General features: G+C 34.8%; 1 protein-coding gene across 3 annotated transcripts in view; it reads right to left on the bottom strand.

Moving 5' to 3' along the window:
- Window positions 1–15,771, bottom strand: part of SMAP1 (small ArfGAP 1) — a 201,127-nt gene that overhangs the window by 84,121 nt on the left and 101,235 nt on the right. For all 3 annotated transcript variants that reach the window (XM_079780966.1, XM_079780964.1, XM_079780965.1), the window contains exon 2: window positions 14,050–14,183. Coding sequence is in view for 2 of the 3 variants with exons in the window: in XM_079780964.1 (XP_079637090.1) it covers window positions 14,050–14,183 (134 nt within the window). In the remaining variant the exon portion in view is untranslated. The remainder of the gene's footprint in view (window positions 1–14,049; window positions 14,184–15,771) is intronic.

Consider the following 15,771-nt stretch of genomic DNA (forward strand, 5'->3'; position numbering starts at 1 on the left):
GAAACAACTAAAAGTGTGTATCACCTGTATGTTTGTATATATACATACAATATTTTAGTAAGAATATACAAGAAACTGATCAATACAGCTGTTCTTACTGAGGGATACTGGACAACTGTGGGACAGAAATGGGAGACTTCACTTTATAACTTTTGTGCCCTTGGAAATTTGTACCATGCCCATGTATTTCCCATTCCCCAAAGCAATAATCAGAGAAAAGCTATATTAAGAGTGCACTGTTTTTACCCAAAGGGAACTTAGCCAGGCTATCCGGAGCAAGGAGACCCTCTTCACTGGTATCCTCCATTCCTACTAGAAGAACAAAGTCTTCTGATGATCAAAAAGGTTATAAATCAAATCAAATTAGTACATTTTTATAAATCTCACCCAAGTATACCTTACAGTAGCAATACACTTAAAGTATAAATACAGTATTTATTTACCGTGTCTTTTCCCAGCATCATCATCTTAAGGAAATGGTATTATTGCTGAAGATTGCATCACTGAAAATTCAATGTATTTGTTTTTGCTTCTTAAAATTTCAATCTATTTGTTTTTGTGTAGGAGAGGAGATATTGCTTGCTCTACTACTTTCTATTCATTAAAATTTTTAGAATACAAAGACTAAGATTTTCAAACTGCCTTAGCTGAATATATATTTAGAAAAGAAAAACTCAATTAAAACGAGAAAAATGAATATTTGTAGTCCCTGAATAAATTCTTCATGTCAGTGACTCACCTCTACTACCACTTGAAATTTTGCAGAATAGTTCTCTATCTTCCTTTCAAAAGCCACCAGGATTTCTTGCATAGGAGCAAGCTTTTCAGGACTGGTTTCAAGATCTTTTGGATTCCAGCTGCTGGAAAAGAAGGGCCACCATTTTTGGTCTCAGGAACTCTTTGGAAATATTTAATACAGAGTCCATTCTGTCAGTTTTCATAAAAATTGTGCTTTAGGGGAGTTGTTCTCTTTCTGTTTTAAAAGTTCTTTTTAAGAACAAAGTAAACCACACATTTAAAATTTTTAAATTTTAATAATGTGGAATTAAAGCTACCAGTTTTCATATATTTTTCATGGTATCTAAAAATTCTCAGATCTTGATTATTTTCTGCAGCATTTGCTAGTTGCTATAAATTCAGAGAATGCATTCTTTCTTTTTAAGCAATAAAATTAAGCATTATTATGACAAAGTTGAAAAAGTTTCACATCAGTCTTTTGTCATCTATACTTGCAATGAAATTCATAACACTAGAATTCTAGGAACAAGCCACTTCTTTCCTACTAGCTGCTTAAGCTTCAGCTCAAAAATCATCCTGGATTCTTCTTTCTGTCAGTCTTAGTGATTCTAACTTTTCAAATAATTTATTATTCCTTTAGTTATACTCCCTTAGATCTACTTAGTTAGGCAATATATAATTGACAGAGTTAAATTAATGAAAGACTTCCACTAACATCTTACCATTCTTTCCACTGCTATGACCTAAGAACTATAACCAATTACTAGGAAAAGAGAATTCTAAATTCTACTACTGACCTTTTTAAAAGTTCAACCTTAAAAACAACTAGTTAACAATCCAAGAGAAAGCAGAAAATATAGGGCACAATCTTGCACATTAAAATTCAAATTAAAGTGATTTTTCCCAAAAAGGATTGTTTAAAAATGCAAACTTCTTTTTAAACTTCACAGATTAAATTTTGTTACAGACAGCATCACTTTTCTTTCTTTCTTCACCTTACTCTGCACATGTAGACAATACATAAACCCAACACTAGGCTGCCCATTTGCTCTGTTCTCTTTGAGGACACAATGATCCTGGCAAAGAGTTGGCATAAATTGAAGATCAATCAACTTTTAAAAAGTTAAGTATGTACATGAGGCCACAATTGAAAGTTAATCAACTTGATGGAATTATAATGAGCACTCTTCCCACAAAATAAGAAAAAAGGTGCTTGACCTTGGTTTTCTTGAATAAATGTGTACTAAGAAGTGTGTACTGAAAGCTTATTATGTGCCTTGTGCTATAAGGCACTATGAACATTTATCTAAGGATAAAAACCTTGAGAGATTAAACAACATTCCAACACATACTAATGTGGTTAAATGATGGAACTCTCCAAATTAGCTTTTTAAACTTCATTCTATTAAATATTATTTATCTTAGGTATTCTGTAACAGTGGTAACATTTTTTTTTTTAAACTCTCAGAAGCTCCTCATAAAAAGAGTAGCTAGATAGAAAAACCAAAACCCATGGACAATAGTTATAACAAAACTTAGTGATAGGGACCTGGCCGGTATTTCTCAGTGGTTATAGTGCTGGCCCGTTACAAACAAGAATGTCAAATCCGTAGCCCGCAGGACGCATGCAGCCTACAACGAATATTTTTGCAGCCCAGCTAATATAATGGTATGTAAAATTTCTTAACTTAATTTTTACAATATCATCTTACCTAATAATAAACATGTAAATTGACCGTACCTCCGCTATGCCCACAGCCAATCAGAGTGAGTATGCAAATTGGAAGGCCAAAGATGGCTGCCACCCAGCTGCTCCAGGCACTGAGTGGCCAGGCGGGGCAGGACGCCTGCTATGAGAGGGGGTCAGGGGCGAAGGGATCTATAGGAGCGGAGTGCCACAGTGAAGACAAGACTGCAGACTCCGGAGTCTGCAACAAAGACGAAGACGGCAGACTCCGGCCGGAGTGAAGGCCTGGGTCCCGGGTGCCGGAGGAAAACCGGTGCTGGAAGCCAAGGGAAGGGAGGCCTATTGCACGAATCTCTTCGTGCACCGGGCCTCTAGTGTTATATATAATTATTAATAATGAACTACAATGTTCGCTAATGACTGATTACTATAATCGTGTTACATTCATTTCCCTTACGCACCTTAGTGCAGGTGCACCATTTCTCTCCACTAATACTAGCAGCGAATCTTTTAGCAGCCAATTGCCACGTCATTAGTCTTGGACTGACTTGTTTGGTGTGCGCAACAGGAAATATTTCGCTTTCGGAGAACAAAAAAAATAGGTTTATTTGCATTACGCTTATTAATTTGTGCAGTTATTCAGTGTCTGGTAAGTTAATGTTCAAGAAAAAATATTAATTTTTATTAAAATGTTCTATTATTTTATACTAACAATTACTCATTTATTTCAGCCCTTTGTATTCAGCATGCCTCTATCGAAATAAACCTCGTTTCTATGAAAATTGAAGCTTTTGTTTTTTTTGCGGCCCACATAAACTTAAATCTTGTTGATGTGGCCCATGTTAGCCTTTGAATTTGACATGCTTGCACTAAACCAAGGTTGCAGGTTCTATCCCAGGTCAGGACACATACAAGAAGTAACCAATGAATGCATAAATAAGTAGAACAACAAATCGATGTTTCTCTCCCCCACCCCACTCTTCCTCTCTCTCGAAAAAAAATATTAGTAATAATCAACAGAGAAGAATCGAGGTCAAATCTCATACAAAGTTATTAGAAGAGACTAAGAAGCAGAATAACATCTTTACAATGAAACACTGGAATAGGTCTAGAAAACAGATCAAAATTGTAACCTACTTCAGAACAAGCTAAAAGACATAAAAGGACAATGGGGGGGGGGAAGGGGACATATGTAATACTTTCAATAATAAAGAATTAAAAAATAAAAAGACATACAAGATATGAAAGAACATGTAAAATGAGTTAAAAGATGTCCAGTTATAAAAGAACACTAAATCTGAAATTAGAAACATTGAAGATTAAAATAAAAACTCAGGAAAGAATTAGAAATAAAAGAAAAATATTTCTGAAATGAATATGAAATAAAATGGAACATGAGAACAAATACTAGTAAACATAAGAAAATTAGAGGCAAAAGAAAAAAGTACTTAAATATAAATTTAAAAAAGAGGTAATGAAAGGGATCCAAGAGGAAGTGACAAATATAGGAGTTAAGCAATGAAGATCCAACATACAGGTAAGGAAGTCACAGAAGAAGAAAAGTCAAACCAGGAAACAGAATACTAAAAAACGATTTTTTTAAGTTACCGAAAAAAAAAAAAAAACAATTTGAAACTACATATTAAAAGACCATACCACATGCAGGTATGTCTTGTCTAAAAGGAGTCTCTTTACTTTTATAGATATAGATAGGTCAAACACAAAAGCATGAAAGATGTATCATGCAAACATTAAGCAAAAAAAAGGCTGCAGTGGCTACAGCTAAATGCATAACTATGATATATCTATACTACTGCTGTGCAACAAAAAGGTAATCTTAGCCAGTTACATTGGTTTAAATTTTCTGGTAACCTCATTAAAAAAATAAAAATAGCCTTTGCTGGCATGGCTAGGGTAGTTGAAGTGTCATCCCATACACCAAAAGGTGTAGGTTCGATCCCGTCAGGGCTTTGTGGGAGGCAGCCCATCAATGTTTCTCTTTCTCTCCTTTCCTCTCTCTAAAAATCAATAAATTTTTGAAAAATAAAATAGCCCAGCCGACATAGCTCAGTGGTTGAGTGCCAACCTATGAACCAGGAGGTCACGGTTCGATTCCCAGTCAGGGCACATGCCAAGGTTGCAGGCTCAATCCCTAATAATAGAGGCACGAAGAGGCAGCTGATCAATGATTCTCTCATCATTGATGTTTCTATCTCTCTCTCCCCTACCCTTCTTGCCTGAAATTAATAAAAATATATTGAAAAAACAAATAAGTAAAATAAAACTAAAAACAGGTAAAATTAATTTTATAATAATTTATATAGTGCATCTTTCTCATATGCAGAACCCCCATGGAAAACAGAATAACTTATCTCACCTTCACCAATGCACTGCATTACTGGATCCTGTTCCAAGCAAAACAAACCTGCACAACTGCATGATTCATGTAAATTTTTAAGTTTCAACTACCTATCAATAATTCTAGTTCCAGGTTTCTCTTTTATTAAAGGTGGCAGAGGTACCTCACAGGAATGCTGTACTTCTATCAACTGCAAGCCATTTTATTTCACAAATCTAATATTGAAAGGAATTTAGATGAAATTAAAGAATAAAATTTATCATAACTTCATCTAAAATATACTATGTCAAAGAGAAGAAAACTTCTTTAGTGTAGTTCAGCCACTTTCATCCTCCATCTCTTACAAAACTTTATATCCCAAGATGGGCACAACATGACCATCAATATAAGTACCTCTAATTTTAGTTTTGTGGGGTTTTTTTGTACAGAGAAGTATTTAAAGTATCTATCAATTTTATTTTGCCTATTCTCCTTGTATTTGGCCTAACTATTGGGAATTCAACCTAAGGCCACAGAATACAGCAAAGCTTATTGATGAAGATGAGTGAAAACCTGTGATTTTAGTTTTCCTGGGAAAAAACTTGTTTCTAAGAAAGATCAAACATTTAATTAAAACAAGCTGGTCAATACTATGACACATCTATTGTTAAATTAAACTAAAGGCTACAAATTTACCTTATAGAAAGTTTTTCTAGGAAAACAAGGTTATAACAAATCTAACCCATTTAGATAATGACTTTTTTCCTTATGAAATAAAAAGAATCAATATGTTTGTTCAAAACACGTTAGAACCTGTCTTTCGAACTTAACCTGAAAATCTTGTCACATTCTTTTGAATTATCCAAGAGTGTGGGAAACTTTTATCCTTTGAAGTGGAATTTAACTTTTGGAAAAAATTGAGTCACATCTCTAACTGTAACATTATTTTTACTCAAATGCAAATAATAAATATGATTTTGAACTGCTATGGTAACCAAAGGGCATACAATCAAAGAATCTCAATAATGGAGGAGACTTCAGAGTCATCTACATTACTCCCCATCAGCCCATTCAATGCTTGAATACCAGTTACACATTTCCAAGTGACTGTCTAGCCTCTAATAATGTTAAACTCACTACTACTTTCGAAGGCAATCAATTTCAGTTTGGATGGTTTGAAATACTGGAAAGTACCACCCTTCTAGTATTTACGTATATTACCTTGGAACTCACACATACTAACTTAAGTCATACTCCCTTTAATTGCAGTATTTTTGGAATTTTTAAAAAGTATATAGAGCCTGGCTGGTATCGCTCAGTGGTTGAGTTCCTATCTATGAACCAGGAGGTCATGATTCAATTCCTAGTCAGGGCACATGCCCAGGTTGCGGGCTCAATTCCCAGTAGGGGGCATACAGATGGCAGACAATCATTGAATCTCTCTCATTATTGATGTTTCTATCACTCCCTTCCTCTCTGAATCAATAAAAAAAATATTTTTAACGAAAAAATGTAGAAACATGGGGAGAAAAGGACAGAGATCAAAAAAGTAAAAAAAAAAACACAAAAAAAACACTATATATATAAAATAGATAATAAAGTAGAGGGAAATGCTTGTTTGTTTGTTTTTTGTGTATTGTTTGTTTTTTCCATTCTCTCCATTCATCGAGAGCAAGCATTATCTCACAGAATTACAGGAAATCAAAGATTGTTATTAGCTTGTCATTAAAAAAATTAAGCACATACTGTGTTGCCAGCACTGTGGTAGTCATCACAAGGACTAAAAATTATACATATGATGAAGTTTCTAGCTACCAGAAGCTTACAATTAACTCAACAAACATGCACAAGGGTAAATAAAATATATTACATAATCAAGCACAAACTATACTCAGAAGATGATTTTATTAGAGTAGGAATTTAAGCTGGATTTTAAAGAATGGGAAGAATTTAGTTTTATAGAAGGAACTGCATGTAAAAAGACATTTCCAACAAGGACAACAGCAGAACAACAACAAAAACACAAGAACACGCCATCAGACTTCTTCAACAGGAAGAGCTGTCTCTATTCAGCCAAAACTCTATGTTGTAAAGCATCTGGAGTAAGGTCAAAGACACAGGATGAAACCAGATGGCAGAGAGTATTTGACTACCAATTTAAGGACAATAAAAAGTTTATGATTCTCAGAGGAGAATCAATGTAAATCTCTTACAATTATCAGAGCAGTGTTCTAGGAAGATTATTCTGGATGCGGTGTGTAAAATACATGAATAATGACAGTGATAGGAACATCAGAAATAAGCTAAAACCTAACATACAGTAGGAAAAATGAGAATGGAAAGCAAAACAAGGAATGAACAAATTAAGAACTAATGGAATAGAGGCATAAGAAAGAAAGAACCACAGAACACTACAAGCTTTTAATATTAACTGGAACAATGACATTAAAAATAAGAAAGTCTGGACAACCAGATAATTATCTACATCCTAGATTTGTCAAGTTGCAAGTAAACCAACATCTACCATTAATAACTATGACTGGAGCCAGAATTTCTCACAATGAAACAATTTCATAAATTCTTTTTCCTGTTTCCACATGGAACATACAGAGGTTTTGTTGATACTTCCATAAAGCAACAGTTAATTCTGATATTCTATTCCTTATTCCACTCAAATGCATAATGTTATCACACACATTCACACAACCCACGTGTGGTCTTATTTATTCCTTTCTCTTAACTTCTATCATTGCATTAACATCTAGCTGTCTTTGCTTAATTGCCAAGCATTTTTCATAAAGCAACAAGATTTAAAATTACTTCACAAGAGTTACTGAATATACAAAAGTAAGTAAAAAATGTAAAGTCATATTCAAATTTCAGTGCCATAGAATGAACCTAACCGGCTAACTCCAGCCTCATAGAACATGCACATAAAATAGATGCCTGAAAAAATTACTTCATGCCAAGGATATCCAAGGTTTCTTAAGAATGGTAAATCCATGAACAAAGGTCTCCAAGAGGCAACCTTAAAAAAAGATCTGAAACTCATGGCAGAATTCACTACTGGAAAGAGAGGGAAAACCCATGTCCACAAAAACATAACTGAATGTGTGACAGTAAATGAGTTTTCCTATGGAGAAAGACAAAAGAGCAAAAGAGATAAAGATAAAACTGTAGAAAATCTTCAGTAGGAGGGAAAAGTAGAAACATAATAAAAACAACAACAACAACAACAAAAAAAAAACCACCCAGAAACTAAATAAACAAAATAAAAGATGCAGGATAATAACTTTAGCATCTTTTATAAGAGAAAGCTCAAGACAGCAGTTCAAATAAAGCAGGAAGGAAGATGGAGAGTTGCATTTGGCCATTAGGGATAACTAGTGTTCTCAGTGAGTGCAAATTTAGCAGAATGATGGGAATAAAAATGAGTTAGTAGAGGGAAAAGTAAAGTGAAGAAATGAAAATTCAGGTAAAGACCTTGCTTAAGGAATTCAACTGCTAAAGGAAGACAAGAGCTAGTCCCTAAAAGATAATGGTTGGCACAATGTGAGTACTTAACAAATGCTTACTCGCTGAACAAGCAAACAAATGAATAGACAAGTATACAGAGTCAAGAACTGTATGATAAGGGAAAGAGGGTATTGAGAGAGAGACTTTTTTATGGAAGGAATGGGGTGAGGCAACATATTTCAAAGAAAAAAGAGATTAAAGATGCATCCAAGTGAATTAAATTTTTTAATTAGGTGGAAAAGCAGGAAAGAAGGCCGAGGATGAAAATAAAGGTAGAGAAACTAGCAACCAACACCATCTCCCACCTTACCCCTAAAACAAGAGAACAAACAGCAGGAAGTCAAAGCAAAAACACTCAGAGGTTGGGGTGGACAGAAAATGAGAATGAAGAATGTTTCTATTCTTTTGTTAGAATATAAACAACTAAGTAACATGAGCAGGGTTTAAAAAAACCTTTCCTTCTGGTCCAGCCAGTTTGGCTCAGTGGTTGAGCAATGAGCCATGAACCAAGAGGTTACTGGTTCAATTATGGTCAAGGCACATGCCAGGGTTGCGGGCTCGATCCCCAGTAGAGGGCATGCAGAAGGCAGCCGATCGATGTGTTTCTCTCTCATCAATGTTTCTATTTCTCTATCCCTCTCCCTTCCTCTCTAAAATCAATAAAAGCATATTTTTAAAACAAACAAAAAATGCTTTTAGCCCAAAATGTAGTCAAAGCTAAAGCAAAAATGATAAAGATATGAAAAGAGGGAGTAAAAACACCTATAAAATGTAGAAGACAAGTTTACTAAGGAAAATCACATGCCTATGGAAACTGGACAATTTCAAATGTAAATATCCCCAAAATATATTTTATAAATTAATGGCCCTAGCTGGTTTGGATAGAGCGTCAGCCTGCAGACTAAAGGGTCCCTGGTTCTATTCCAGTCAAGGGCACATGCCCAGGTTGCGGGATTGATTCCCCAGTGTGGGGCATGCAGAAGGCAGCCGATCAATGATTTTCCCTCATCATTGATGTTTCTATCTCTCTGTCCCTCTCCCTTTCTCTCTGAAATCAATAAAAATATATATTTTTTAAAAAGTTTAAATGAATGAATTTTAGTTGTATGGCCTTGGTGTTCCCAAGAAAACACTAAGTATCATATCAATAAGTGACACTCATAAGTAATAAACAAAGAGCCTGCAAGAGAAGATTACTAAAAGATTTATAGATACACAATGCATTAAAAGTGGTCCAAAAGTACTTGCAATATGGACAAATTCTCACCAAGATGTTTTATTTGGCAGCAATATTTATGAGACTCTACACAAAGTGAGCTAAGAAACTGGAGACCACAAGTAACATTCCTCTACAATAAAAATATTCTTCATTTTAACTCCTTCAATACAATGAAAATTAATAACTAAGAGTTGTTAAACAATGAGAAAAAAATGAAGAGACTTGGAGTTAATGAACCAGTACAAAACAAAATAAAATTAAAGCTCTAGTTACTTATAAAAGTATTAAAAATTCAGTCCTTTCCAAAAAAATGAGAAGCATCTAATAATCAATCCAATAGACATTTAATCTGATCACGAACCACATTAAAAAAATTATTTGATTAAAATTTAAGGTGAATAACTGCATTTAATGCTAATTAAAATAAGTTTTGGTAGATAACTTATTTTCTTTTAAAAATAAGCATACAGTAATTCTAACACAGCTATGATATGGCACAAGCCCTAAAAACTTATTTTCACATAAACAACATCTATATAAATATGTTATACATATAATACCAGTTGATAAGAAACCTTGAGGCAAAACTTAAGTAGTTACATTTTACAGTCACATAAAAAATAACATTTTTATTTAATAGCTCAACTGGGCTCAGAGATTAAATCACCTTTCTACATTAATTAATAAAGAATCTAAAGAAAACAACTAACCAAAATTAAGTATCATCTTTGAAAATTAGAAACATTATTTTCATGAAATGTTGGGGTGGTGGGAGGGGAAGACAATAGGGGCGAACTATATGCAGTAAAAGTATTTCTCTTCTATAAATAAATACTGCCCAAGCACTTTTTATGTCAAGGATATTCTTTTTTATATATATATTTTATTGGTTTTTTACAGAGAGAAAGGGAGAGGGAGAGTTAGAAACATCGATATTAGAGAGAGAAACATCAATCAGCTGCCTCCTGCACACCCCCCACTGGGTTTGTGCCCACAACCAAGGTACATGCCCTTGACCAGAATGGAACCAGGGACCCTTGAGTCCGCAGGCCAAAGCTCTATCCACTGAGCCAAACCGGTTAGGGCTTAAGGATATTCTTATAAAATATCATAGGAATAAGGAACACTAAATTACATGTAATCTTTACTTCCCCTAATGTGAATTAAGAGTCAGAGTTAATAAAAACCAACTCCAAAAGATAAAAATTCCAATATACAGCAACCTAAGAGCATAGAAATTAGTGTAGTGGTTGCACCTGAGGGACTTGACTAGAAACTGACAGAAAGGAACTTTCTAGGGTGATGGACATGCTCTGTATATCTTCAATGGACTGTAGGTGACACAGTATTGACATTTGCCAAAACATATAAAACTCACTTATATCTGTAAATTGTTCTATTACTACACCTCAATTTTTTTAAATAAATAAAATGCTACAGTATAGAGTTGGAATTTATGAAATATTATCTCCACCACAGGAAATACGATATGCTTAAATCTAAATAAGGAGCAACCTCAATAGACAACTGATATGATTATCTAACTATTCCTCTCAAATGCCATCACATCCAATACTACTAAAAATAAATTTTTCACAAATATTCTCAAAAATTCATTTACACGCAATAATATCACACAATGAATCTATTTATTTACTCAGTACTACATTTAGCAACCAATTTATCACAAAGGATTCACTAGAAAGCTAAACTGCTCAAGATTGGAAAGATATTCAAGGCAACAATAGTTAGGGTTTTATACATAATAAACAAATGGACTAATACTACTACTAACTGACAAGTTAACATTATTGAGTGTTTAAAATATGCCAGGTTCTATTCTAAATACTTTACCAATATTAATTTGATCCTCACAGCAACCGACAGAAGTAGGCACTATTACTATTCCCATTTCACAAATGAAGAAACAGACACATGAAATATCTACCTCTAACTACCCAGGTCTAACTCTGGCAGTGTAGGAAAAACTTTCTTAATCATTTTGTTCTACTGTCTTTCTAGAATCAGTTGCCTTGAAATTTTCTAGGCTAAAATAAAGGTTGTGTTCTATGGTATAGAACCTTGGGGTCTTCACCATTTACCTCATTTATACTGCACAGAAGTTCCAGAATAATTTTTAAGCAACAACTTTGGCTTTACTTACAAAGAATACTGGATGATACACCTATCTGTGTGATTAGACTTCTCTATTCTTTACTTTTTCCTTTTTTAAGTAAAACTTTATTGTCTACTAATGTGATTTATCTTTTAAATAAGTACATCCTAACCACATTTCTCATCAAAGAACACCTGGAAGAGGAACTCTGTGGTATATGGAGCCATGCAGAGCATTCTTGGTGACAAGTACTAACCAAAATCTTACATTCCAAAATAATAATTATTTCAGGAAGTTGACAGTTGGAACCATATGACTAGTGTTCAAATACAATTTCAAAGATTGTATGTTATTTAATAATTGTTTTCAAAATCCCTACATTTTTAATAATACAGTAGTATTTTGTGGTATACCTGTAACCTATTCCACAGAAAACCAGTAAACTGTAGCCCTATGATTGGGAAGTTCTGCTCTAAGCTATAGGAAAAGAACAGCTACTCAACTCCTTTCAACAGCCTAGTTGAGAAAAATATTATTTCTGGAGAACTGAATTGTCCAGGGATTTTATGTTTTGTCCTTGGTTTGGAATAAACCATTAAAAAGACAATAAATACACTGCGGGTTTTGAATGCTTTTTACCTCCATAACTCATTACAACCACCAAGTTACATTTTCAAGCTACACCTCACATTTTCTTAAGGACAACTTTAAGAAACAATATAATGAAATCTGTTATCACAATCACTACAGAAATATTAATAAGAACATTAACTTGCCCTGGCCAGTGTTGCCCAATGGTTAGAACATCAGCCTGAGCACCAAAGGGTCACAGGTTAAATTCCCGGTACCTGGGTTGCAGCTTCCAGTGGGGGCATGTGTGGGAAGCAACCAATCGATCTCTCTCTCCCTCTCCCACCCCCGTTCTACTCTCTAAAAAAAACCAATGGATAAATATCCTCAGGTGAGGATTAACAAAAAAAGAACATTAACTTAGGTGAAATGTTCATAAGCTCTGCTTCCTTGATGTAACAGGTAAATTTTCTGCTCAAGGATCTTGAAAACACATACAGTATCATATTTTCTTTTATGCCTTAGCCAGTAAAAAGCTCAAAACTTTATTTAAAACGGAACTAAATAAATTACGCTTGCCTTTTTATAGCCTGATGATCTCTACTCTTTTTTTTCCCATTGAGTACTTTTAAGATTAGTTTTTTTCCATATTTAATGCTTTGCTACCTCTAGAATCTACTTTGGTATAAATATGTCTTCAATATAGAAGTTTTACTTTCTTTAACCAAATTATCATATCTTTTTAAAAATAACCCACTCCCTAAAGTATTCTATTCTTTCTACTCTTACCTCACCCCATTCGTGCCAATTTTCGTGTTATTTTTGTTTTTGTTTTCTGATGGGAGGACTGTATATCACTAAAGTTCAACTACATATATTTGTGTATTTAGCCTTCATACTGACTTAAAGTACTTTGAAAGGGGCATAAGAAAAAGTAGTATAATTTCACTGTGAATTATAAAATAAAACCAGTAGAAATCATAGTTTTTATACCAGCAATCAACCTTAAGGATTAGAAATTATGATTTTGAGAATTTAAGACTGTCATACTGGAAAAATGGCAAACCCTTAAAATTACAAACTTATCTCTAACAAAGCTAAACCATTCAAAATGAGTCCAGATCAGTAATTAGAACATCTGCTAAGTGGGCTGCCTTCTAACTATTAGGCCCTGTCTGAAAATCAAGAACACCTCTCTACAGAAGGGAAATACTCAGTTTTTATGCTAGAGATGGTTTATTCTTTATCTTTACACAGGCTCCCTCTACTGACAGAAAAACAAAACAGACTATGGAATTATGAGGGCAAATTTCATCAACACAAGGAAAAGGAATTCATTTTTTAAATACTTCAAAATCAACATTTTAGATAAAAATAGATTATATAAACTAACTTTACTACAGTCCCAAGAAGAAAAAAACACTGCCAATGACAATTCAAATAACACATATTTTAAATGTGGCATGTGCTATTTCAACCCACTACATTTCAATATATTTTTTAAATCCTCATCCAGGTGTGAGGATATTTTTTCCAATCAATTTTTTAGAAATAGTGGAAGAGGGGGAAGGGGGAAGGAGGAAAGGAGAGAAAAAAAATCTATGTGCGAGAGACACATCAACTGATCAATTGTCTGCCTCCCACATGTGCCTTGGGGGTGGGAGGATATCAGATCTACAATCCAGGTATGTGCCCTTCACCTGGAATCGAACTCATGACCCTAGAGTGCACAAGTCAACACACTACCATTGAGCCACAACGACCAGAGCCATTTCAATATAACTCCTTAAATGCAAGAAGGACTGAAGATTTTAAATTCACTTTAAATATTTTTAATAATTTATCAGTAAGAAATAAATGTTTACCTGTATCTGTTCCGGTGTCCATTGGTCTAGGTTGACTGACTTGACCCTGGATATATGAACCCCAAGATTTCTATGGATCCCAGCACATCTGATGCAAATAAACACACCAATATTCCAGGAAGCCCATCGGGGACCTAATTAGGGAGAAGAAACAAAGAAAAGCACATATTAAAAACTAAAATAAATATCATGACAGCACATAAACAACATTCTGTGTTTTTTAATACAATTATAATGAAGGCTTACAGAATTTACATGCTCAAATTTTCAAATAGCACCAGCAGCAGATTGATAAGAAGACATGTGTCTTGGCTATACTGAAAGGTTATAAATCAACCTTCAAGAACATTACTGAGTTTACTAATTTTGCTTTACTAGAAACTTTCCCCAAAATCTAATCAATTCATGTGAACAGTTTTTTCATTCCACATATTTGAACCAGGAGTAGTAACATCCCACAGTAAAAAGTTCTTTACTTAAAAGATTACTAACAAATAAAAATCAAAGAGATTTTAAAAAACAAACCTTAGAAATTAGTAAGAAATAACCGACCTAATAAAAAAAAATGGACAAAAATATGAATGGGTAATTTACAGGATATATGGCTAATACTATCTAATAAGAAGGTAATATGCTAATTGACCCTCACACCATCACCAAGATGGTGGTTCCCGCAGCCAATAAGGAGAGAATATGCTAATTGACTGTCTCACCCTCAAAGATGGCAGCATCCACAGCCAATAAGGAGGGACTATACTAATTGACTGCCACGCCCTCAAAGATGGCGGCACCCACAGCTACAAGATGGTGGTGTCCAGTCCCCTAAGCCCCGCCGGGTGGCAGGCGTACAGCAAGGCAGGGCCCGGCTCTGCGTGCCTGCCTCCAGAGTCCCCCAGTCCCCTCAGCCCCCCAGCTGCCCAGAGCTGGCCCGAGGCACAGGCAAGCCTCAGATGGCAGTTGCCCAGCCTCCCCGGTAACCAGGGCCAGCCGAGGCTTGTGCTGCCTGCAGTGGCAGCAGCAGAGGTGTGATGGGGCATTGCCTTCCCCTGATTGCCAGGTCGCCTCCCACCCCTGAGGGCTCCCGGACTGTGAGAGGGGGCAGGCCAGGCTGAGGGAAACCCCTCCAGTGCATGAATTTTCATGCACTGGGCCTCTAGTTAACATATAAAAACATACACAACCTCATTAGTAATTAGGAAAAATGCCCTTTAAAATTGTTACAATCCCCATTTTGTATTCAACATATTAGAAATTTTTTTAAATCTACTAGTATTGTTGGTAAGTATGAGAAACAAGGACTGGCTCCAGAAGCCTTATATCAGATGAATCTCCAATATAACCCTGAGATTTAAAAACTTAACAGATGAAGTAAGGTGTGCTATAAAATGTTAGTTCTTAGGATCATGGTAAAAAAAAATTCTGGAAAACACAGCAGAGAAACTCACATAAGTATACAAGAATACAAGCTTTACTATTCTTCATACCTTTGAATATTTTTAAGTTTAAATGTTCTTATGACTATTTTTACATATTCCCTGTATAACAAAGTAAAAATGGAAAAATAAAAATATCTGGAAATTGTGTCAAATAGTCAGAGGCTTATACTAACAGATTTATGTGAATCATCCTATATAATAAAGAGCTAATACCTTCCTATCTAATAAAAGAGTAATATGCAAATCAACCACCACTCTGCCATGCCCACCAGCCACGCCCACCAGC

This window comes from Cnephaeus nilssonii (genome assembly GCF_951640355.1).
Source record: "Cnephaeus nilssonii genome assembly, chromosome: 9".
Taxonomy (NCBI): Eukaryota; Metazoa; Chordata; class Mammalia; order Chiroptera; family Vespertilionidae; genus Cnephaeus; species Cnephaeus nilssonii.